This window comes from Oryctolagus cuniculus, chromosome 14, assembly GCF_964237555.1.
Source record: "Oryctolagus cuniculus chromosome 14, mOryCun1.1, whole genome shotgun sequence".
In the NCBI taxonomy this organism is placed as follows: domain Eukaryota; kingdom Metazoa; phylum Chordata; class Mammalia; order Lagomorpha; family Leporidae; genus Oryctolagus; species Oryctolagus cuniculus.
In genome coordinates, this window is record NC_091445.1 from 86649993 (window position 1) to 86659147 (window position 9155).

Sequence of the window (9155 nt, forward strand, 5' to 3'; positions counted from 1 at the left end):
AAGACAGAGAGAGAGAGAGAGAAAGGAGAGAGAGAGAAAGAGAAAGAAAGAAAGGAGAGAAAGAGAGAGAGAGAGAGAGAGATAGAAAGAAAGAGAGTAAGAAAGAAAATAGTGGTAAAAGAAAAAACACAGAAGTAAATCTGGCATCCCATATGAGCACCAGTTCGAGGACCAGTTGTTCCATGTCCAGTGCAGCTCCTTGCTACTGCACCTGAGAAAGCAGCAGAAGATGGCTCAAGTACTTGGGCCCCTGAAACCTACATGGAAGAACCAGGTGGAGTTCCAGGTTCCCGACTTTGGCCTGGCCTAGCCCCAGCCACTGTAGCCATTTGGGGAGTGAACCAGCAGATGGAAGATCTGTCTGTCTGTCTCTCCTTCTCTGTCTGTAACACTGCCTTTCAAGTAAATAAATAAATCTTTGAAAAAAAGAAAACTGTGAAAATGAATCTTGTAAGGTTTAGACCTGCTATTCTGAGCTTCCAATGCTTGACGCAAGCTGCCTAAGAAAAATGGCAAGGGGTAGCTGGCTGGCAAGGTTACTGGTTATTGAAATTGTTATGGCTACTAGTCCCAAAAACATCCCCAAATAATCCTAAAGCTTTATCCAGTATTTCTACTAAATATGCAAATAAATTTTTCTAATTATTCAATATTAAGTAGTATGCTCTATTATTGATCTCCATAGGGAAAAACATATTATACAACTGCAAAAGAAAAGCATAATTACCAATCTGTTTAAGAAAAATTAAATAAAAAGTATGTATAGGTATTGCCAAGAATCTCTTCCAATATAGAACTAGTAGACATAAGACTATTTGTGAACTCTAAGCTCATTAAAAATTAATTATTTAGAATCACATATTCACAGTTAAAATTAGTTGGCTTACTGTGATCTATAAGAATTTTCTGATAGCATTTACATTTGGCCATAATATTTTTGTAATACTCTTAACTGCATTTATTTTAAGATTTCACTTGCATATGTATATTCATGGGATTATGCAGAATAAAAAGCAAACAACAAACCACAGCTTGGGGAATTCATTCTCTGCAACTTGTTTGGATTTTCTATTTTTCTGGGCCAGTTTGTTGAAAACAGATTAATAAAAGGATGTGGGTGTGTGTGTGAAGGAAAAACATAAATATCTCCTGGATGAATTCTTTATGTTTCTAACTTTTCCACAATTAATGACTATAAATTCTGGACAAACTAAAAAAAATGCAAAACATTAGAAGTAGTCCAAATCATATCAATGAAAAAGAATGAACTAATAATATATGCAACAACATGGTTGAATCTCAAAACTATTATGTTGAAGAAAAAATCTTAGAAAGAAAAGCATATATGATTCCTTTCATTTGAAATTCTAGAAGGGACAAATATCTCTGGTAGGAGGGGAAAAGCAGGGGTTGTCTCTGGTTACTGTTGTAGGCAACTGACTTTGATGGGGGCATGAGGAATTTCTGGACATCTGATGGTAATTTTTAATATTTTAAGAGGGGTTTAAGTTACACTGGCGAATGTATTTGTCAAAACTTAGTAACAGCAAAGATTTGAGCCCTCTGTAATATGCAAATCTATATAATAAGAATCTAAAGTAAACAAATACTGGACTCTAGTTAATAATACATATGCTAGGGGGCCGGCACTGTGGTGCAGTGGGTTAATGCCCTGGCCTGAAGCGCCGGCATCCCCATATGGGCACCGGTTCGAGTCCCGGCTGCTCCTCTTCCAATCCAACTCTCTGCTATGGCCTGGGAAAGCAGTAGAAGATGGCCCAAGTCCTTGGGCCCCTGCACCCGTGTTGGAGACCTGGAAGAAGCTCCTGGCTCCTGGCTTTGGAAAGGTGCAGCTCCAGCCATTGCAGCCATTTGGGGAGTAAATCAACGGATGGAAGACCGCCCTCTCTCTCTCTCTTTCTCCTTCTCTCTCTCTCTCTCTCTCTGCCTCTCCTTTCTCTGTATAACTCTGACTTTCAAATAAATAAAAATAAAAATCTTTTAAAAAAATACACATGCTACATATTTAGGAGTGAGCGTATACTGATGACTACAACTTTTTTTTAAAGATTTATTTATTTATTTATTTGAAAGGCAGAGTTAGAGAGAGGCAGAGGCAGAGAAAGAGAGGTCTTCCATCCATTGGTTCACTCCCCAATGTAGCTGCGCCAATGCAAAACCATGAGCCAGGAGCCTCCTCTGGGTCTCCCATGCAGGTGCAGGAGCCCAAGGATTTGGGCCATCTTCCACTGCTTTCCCAGGCCATAGCAGAGAGCTGGATCAGAAGTAGAGGAGCCGGGACTCAAACCAGCACCCATACGGGATGCCGGCACTGCAGATGCTGGCTTTACCTGCTATGCCACAGCACCAGCCCCTCCAACTTGTTTTGAGATACATGAAAAATAAGATGAGCATTGTGGTACAGTTGGTTAAGCCAACACTTGTGATACCAGTGTCCCATATCGAGTCCTGCCTCCTCTTCTGATCCAGCTTCTACTATGGTGCACCCTGGGAGGCAACAGACAATGGTAAAGAACTTGAATGCCTACCACCTTTGTGGGAGACCCAGATGAAGTTCCTGGCTCCTGGCTTGATCCTGGCTCAGCCTCAGCTGTTGTAAGCATTTGAGGAGTAAACCAGCACATGGGAAGACCTCTCTCTCTCTCTCTCTCTCTCTCTCTCTCTCTCTCTCTTTCTCTCTGCCTTTCAAACAAGTACATAAATAAACCTTTAAAAAAGATGGAATAAAAAGGGCCAGTGCTGTGGCATAGTAGGTTAATCCTCTGCCTGCAGCATCCGCATCCCATATGGGCACGGTTCTAGTCCCGGATGCTCCACTTTTTATTTTTATTTTTTTTTATTTATTTATTTTTTTTTTTTGACAGGCAGAGTGGACAGTGAGAGAGAGACAGAGAGAGAAAGGTCTTCCTTTGCCGTTGGTTCACCCTCCAATGGCCGCCGCTGCAGCCGGCGCACCGCGCTGATCCTGGCAGGAGCCAGGAGCCAGGTGCTTTTCCTGGTCTCCCATGGGGTGCAGGGCCCAAGCACCTGGGCCATCCTCCACTGCACTCCCTGGCCATAGCAGAGAGCTGGCCTGGAAGAGGGGCGACCGGGACAGAATCCGGCGCCCCAACCGGGACTAGAACCCGGTGTGCCGGCGCCGCAAGGTGGAGGATTAGCCTATTGAGCCACGGCGCCGGCTGGGATGCTCCACTTTGATCCAGCTCTCTGCTATGGCCTAGGAAAACAGTGGAAGATGGCCCAAGTGCTTAGGCCCCTGCACCCACGTGGGAGACCCAGAAGAAATTCCCGGCTCCTGGCTTCAAACTGGCCCAGCTCTGGCTGTTATGGCCATTTGAAGAGTGAATTACTCTTTTTTAAATAATGAAAAAGAAATTAATATCAAAATACAGGTATGGACATATGACTATTGACTGTAAAATTCAACTTTAGAAAATTTTCAAAATGTTAGAGAAAGATGTTAGAGAAAAAATATTATACTAGATCAATTCAGAAAAAGTCATATGAGACTAACATCATTTTATTCTTTATTTTAATAGGATTACTATCCGACTGGCAAATTAAAGACAGAAATACTTAGACCTGATAAATTTTTATCTTTCTTCATATTCTGGTCAAGACAAAAAAAGCAGGCTGCATAAATAATAATAATAATAGTACTATTTGTTGTGTCCAACACTCTAACTAGATGCTTTCCCAACATTTTACAGGTATTAACTATTTGATCTCCACAACAACCTTATGAGATATATACTATTATTATCTACATTTTACAGATAGGAAACTGAAGCATAGATACATTAAGTAAATCCAGAAGTTAGAATCCAGGGTCTGGGTCCAGAACCCCTGTTTTTAGCTCCTGTCCATAGTTCCACTGGTTGACTTGTAATTGACATAATGTAAGATACGACACTCTTCTCAAGTCTGTGGATGACATGAAGCTGAGAGCAACGGCAAATACATTATTTAACAGATTTTTTATGTAAAAGATTAAAGGGAGATAAACAGAATAAATGTAATAAAATAAAATTCTGTAGGAATAAAATAAAGCTCCTGCAACTGAGTCCAAGGAGCTACCTTTAGTGACTGTACCAGTACACAGCAGGTATTTGATAAGAATCTGTCAAATGAATATATGACTGAATGTTAGGGCACGCAGAACACATGAAAAAGGAAGCTTTAATAAAGAAAATAAGTAACAAATATTATTTCAGATGAAACATAATTATGGTATCTAGAAGTAAATGATAGGCTATACGACTATAGGTCTCATCAGACCAATGCCAGATACACTGTGTGAACTTGTGGGAATTACACTTTAACAAGCTTCAGTTAAAGTGCAGGGCTTAAAGCTGTACTACCTGAGGTGTACTGCAAGAAACGCTGAACATTTAATGTAAAGAAAATAACTCAGATGCAGGTGGGTATTTAGTCTGGTGGATAACATTCCAGTTAGAATGTCCATATTCTACTTCAGAGTGCCAGATCCAGATTCCAGCTTCCTACCAGTGTAGTCCCAGTGGTGATTGGTCAAATAGTTGAGTTACCACCTCAAACATGGGCGACCTGGATTGAATTCCTGGCTCCTGACTATGCAAGCATTTGGGGAATGAACAAGTGGATGGGAGATCTCTCTTTATCTATATGTCAAATAAATAACATTTCAAAGTACTATTTAAAAATAAAATCAACTCGGTAGCAAACTTCAAAATGTAAAGGGCTGTCATGAAAAAGAAGAATCCTATTTAGTCTCAGTTTCAGAATTAGGGGCAGTCCTTCGACCTTGCAGGTAAAACACCCACATTCCACACTGGATATGCCAAGGTCTCAGTCCTGGCTCCTCTCCCAGTCCCAGCTTCCCGCTAAGGTGCACCCGTTGGGGCAGCAATGATGACTAACATAGCTGAGTCCTTGCCACCAACACAGGAGACTCAGATTGTTCCTAGCTCCTGGCATATGCTCATGAGGCATAAAAAATTGAAACACAGATGTTTATTGCAGCTTCATAATACTGAAAAGAAAGTGAACAACCTCAATGTCCACTAGTATGGATAATGTCCAATAGATAACTAGGGTACAGCTATCCACTTATGCAAAAATAACACTTACTGAGTACGTCTTTTCCAGTCACAACTGTGGGAGCTGGAAATATAAGAAAGAGTAAGAGGTGGTGACAGACTAATTTGTAGCCACCTAAATGTTTGTGAGGGATTTTAGTAAAATAAAAACATGTTTATGATATGATCATTGAACAAAGCTAAATTTAAAATTGAGCAAAACAAAAATAAGCTAACGAACAGGTAGCTTATTTTTTAAATAATAACATGATAGTGATTGCTTTGCGGGGGTGCGAGTAAGCTTATGATTTTGTGACTTCCTTCTCTCTGTTTTTCTCGGCCTCTGAAATTTCCTAAATACAGTTTTCCATCAGAGCTATTAATCCAAATGAGTGACAGCTGCAGCCTGGCACAGCAGCACCGGTTTACCTGTTGCAATAGTAAACCGCATTATTAGGGTCCAGTTCTATGGCTTGCGTGTAACAGTCCACTGCAGCAGCATAATTCTCTTCTTTCATGTGGTTGTTGCCTAAAACGGTCAATATACACAGTGAGCGCAGTCATCAGGAAAACATAGTCTGACAAATTTTAATCACAGAAAATACAAAAATATGAAAGTCAGCTTTATAACTTTTTTCAGTCACACTGGAGTTAAATTACATATTATACAATATAGTTGTGTTATTAGATTTCAGTGTTTGAATGATTAAAAAGGCAGAATCTTAAAACATCATCTGTATAGCAGTCTTACATAAGTAAACGCAATCATTATGACCATCTCATGAGAAAACAGTTACTTCTCACTTCTATCTCTTACTTCTTATTAGAACTGTCCTACCCCACACCTGATGCAATACCCTCCCTAATTACTATCTCAATCTTGATCTGGTTCTCCACTCCTTCCCAATCAATCTCAGCACTGTGCTGTGTGTGAGCTGGCAACACAAATCGTGCTAAAACTGTGTTACTAGCAGATAGCATTTTTACATTCTGTTCTTTCCAGGAACAGACTTTTTTTTAATATTTATGTATTATTTATTTGAAAGGCAGAGTTATGGAGAGAGGGCACAGCAGAGAGAGAGAGGGAGAGAAGGAGAGAGGGAGGGAGGGAGGGAGGGAGGGAGGGAGGGAGGAAGGACGTTCAATCCCCAAATGGCTGCAAAGGCAGGAGCTGGGCTAGACCGAAACCAGGGGCCAGGAGCTTCTTCTGGGTCTCCCATATCGGTGCCTGGGCCCAAGCACTTGGACCATCATCCATTGCTTTCCCAGGCACATTAGCAGGGAGCTGGTTCGGAAGCGGAGCAGCTGGACTCAAACCAGTGCCCAGAGAGTGCTTTTAAGAGTAGGTTTGTGGGGTCAGCACCGTGGCATAGCAGGTAAAGCTGCTGCCTGTAGTGCCAGCATCCCATATGGACGCCGGTTCGAGTCCCAGCTGCTCCACTTCTGATCCAGCTCTCTGCTATGGCCTGGGAAAGCAGTGGAAGATGGCCCAAGTTCTTGGGCCCCTGCACCTGTGTGGGAGACCCAGAGGAAAATCCTGGCTCTTGGCTTCAGACCGGCACAGCTCCCGCCATTGCGGCCATTTGTGGAGTGAACCAGTGGAAGGAAGACCTCTCTCTCTCTCTCTGCCTCTCCTTCTCTCTCTGTAACTCTGACTTTCAAATAAATAAATAAATCTTTAAGAAAAAAGAGAAGAGTTTTGGAGAGATTAATTTGTAGGCAGACAGAATTTCAGACATGAGAGGTACTGATTTTTAGGCAGGCACCTGCACGTGCATATGGAAATGATATAGCTAGGATAATGAACCCCCAGAATAAGGGATTTCCTGTGGCTGTGTTTTGTATTCTATTAAATGTGTGGGGAGGGGGAGAGGGGGTATCCTGTGGTGCTTATAAGACCTAGTGTACAAAATTTTAGCTATCAGAACAACGGAGATCAGGAAGGAGCACTGACATCTCAAGAGCCCCAGATTCCTTCCAGAGACTCTCCTATTAGCCTGGGTTTTTTTTTTTGTTTGTTTTGTTTTGTTTTTGTTTTTTTGTTTGTTTGTCTGACAGGCAGAGTGGACAGTGAGAGAGAGAGACAGAGAGAAAGGTCTTCCTTTTGCCGTTGGTTCACCCTCCAATGGCCGCTGCGGCCGGCGCACTGTGCTGATCCGATGGCAGGAGCCAGGTGCTTCTCCTGGTCTCCCATGGGGTGCAGCGCTCAAGTACCTGGGCCATCCTCCACTGCACTCCCTGGCCACAGCAGAGAGCTGGCCTGGAAGAGGGGCAACCGGGACAGAATCCGGCGACCTGACCGGGACTAGAACCCGGTGTGCCGGCGCCGCTAGGTGGAGGATTAGCCTAGTGAGCCGCGGCACCGGCCAGCCTTGTTCTTAATATATCATTAGCTACTTAATAAGAAGAGGGTATAAATTTGCAGGCTAAAGGAACAAGAAGATTAAAGGAAAGGCAGGTAGATAAAAGGATCTAAAATTAAACAAAAGGTTCTACAAATTAGGAATCAAAAATGAATACAAAGAATAACTGTTAATGATTATATATTTTCTTTTGGGAGTGATAAAAACGTTTCATAATTGATGGTGATGACTGCAAAATTCTGTGAATATACTAGAAACCAATGAATTGTATGCTGCAAGGAGTAAATTGGGGCCAGCATGGTGGCATAGCAGGTAAAGCCGCTGCCTGCAGCTCCAGCGTCCCATATTGGCGCCAGTTTGTTTCCTGGCTGCTCCATTTCCCATCCAACTCCCTGCTAATGGCCTGGTGAAAGCAGAAGATGGCCCAAGTGTCTGGGCCCCTGCCACCCACCTGGGAGGCCCAAATGAAGGTCCTGGCTCCTGGCCCAACCAGGCTTTTGCCGCCATCTGGGGAGTGCATCAGCAAATGAAAGATTCTCTCTGTTTCTCCCTCTCTCTCTGTAACTCTGACTTTCAAATAAATGTTTTTTAAAAGGAGTAAACTGTATGATGTGAATTATATCTCAATAGATTTTTTTTTAAAGATTTTATTTTTTTCTTTGAGAGGTAGAATTACAGACAGAGAGAGGGAAAGACAGAAAGTCTTCCATCCACTGGTTCACTCTCCAAATGGCTGCAACAGCTGGGGCTGGGCTGATCCGAAGCCAGGAGCCAGAGCTTTTTGCGGGTCTCCCACGCAGGCGCAGGAGCTAAAGCAATTGAGCTATCTTCCACTACTTTCCCAGGCCACAGCAGAGAGCTGAATCAGAAGAGGAGCAGCCGGGACTAGAACCAGCACCCATATGGGATACTGGCACCACAGGCAGAGGCTTAGCCCATTACGCCACAGCACTGGCCCCAAGATTTGTGTTTTTTTTAATGGAAAAAAATTTTAGATCCATTCCCCCTAAAAAAAGATCTAAATTTAAAGCCTCTTAGCAGGCTGTGGACTGTGAGGATACCAGTTTTTTTGTTTTTATGTTTATGATTAAGAAAAAAGTTAACCAGGGGTGAATGCTGTGGTGCGGTGGGTTTAACTGTCACTTGAGATGCCTGCAGCCCATACTGGAGTACCCGGCATACAGCCTTGCTTCTTCTGCTTCGAATCCAGCTTCCTGCTAATGTTCTTGGGAGGAAGCAGATAATGACCCAAGTACTTCAGTTCCTGCCACCCACATGAGTGGCCCAGATGAAGTTCCAGGCTCCTGACTTTCGCCTGGCCCAACCCTATCTGTTACGGGCATTTGGCGAGAAAAATCACTGAATGGAAGATTCTCGTTCTCTCTCTCTCTCCCTCCCTCCCTCCCTCTCCCTATCTTTCAAAGAAATAAACCTTTTTTAAAAAAAGAAAGGCTTTAACTACATTAGCCTAGGTACTTAAATAGATTCTCATACCAATGACTTTAATTTTCTGGGTTATTGAAGTTTATTTGCTGCTATTGGACCTTCTTGTCTTGGGGTAGTATTTTATTGTTATTATTATTACTATTATTATTATTAAAATGTCATTATATGTCTTTTTCTGAAAATCACCTCAAATACATAGATATAATAATATATATACCACAAATACTATATATGTATACTATAATGTTATGTTAATGAGAAGCGTCAA

The 9155-nt window shown here is 42.2% G+C and overlaps 1 protein-coding gene across 2 annotated transcripts in view; it reads right to left on the reverse strand.

Moving 5' to 3' along the window:
- Positions 1-9155, reverse strand: part of SGTB (small glutamine rich tetratricopeptide repeat co-chaperone beta) — a 44662-nt gene that overhangs the window by 22234 nt on the left and 13273 nt on the right. For both annotated transcript variants that reach the window (XM_002714068.5, XM_051853712.2), the window contains exon 5: positions 5508-5607. In XM_002714068.5, the coding sequence (XP_002714114.1) occupies positions 5508-5607 (100 nt within the window). The remainder of the gene's footprint in view (positions 1-5507; positions 5608-9155) is intronic.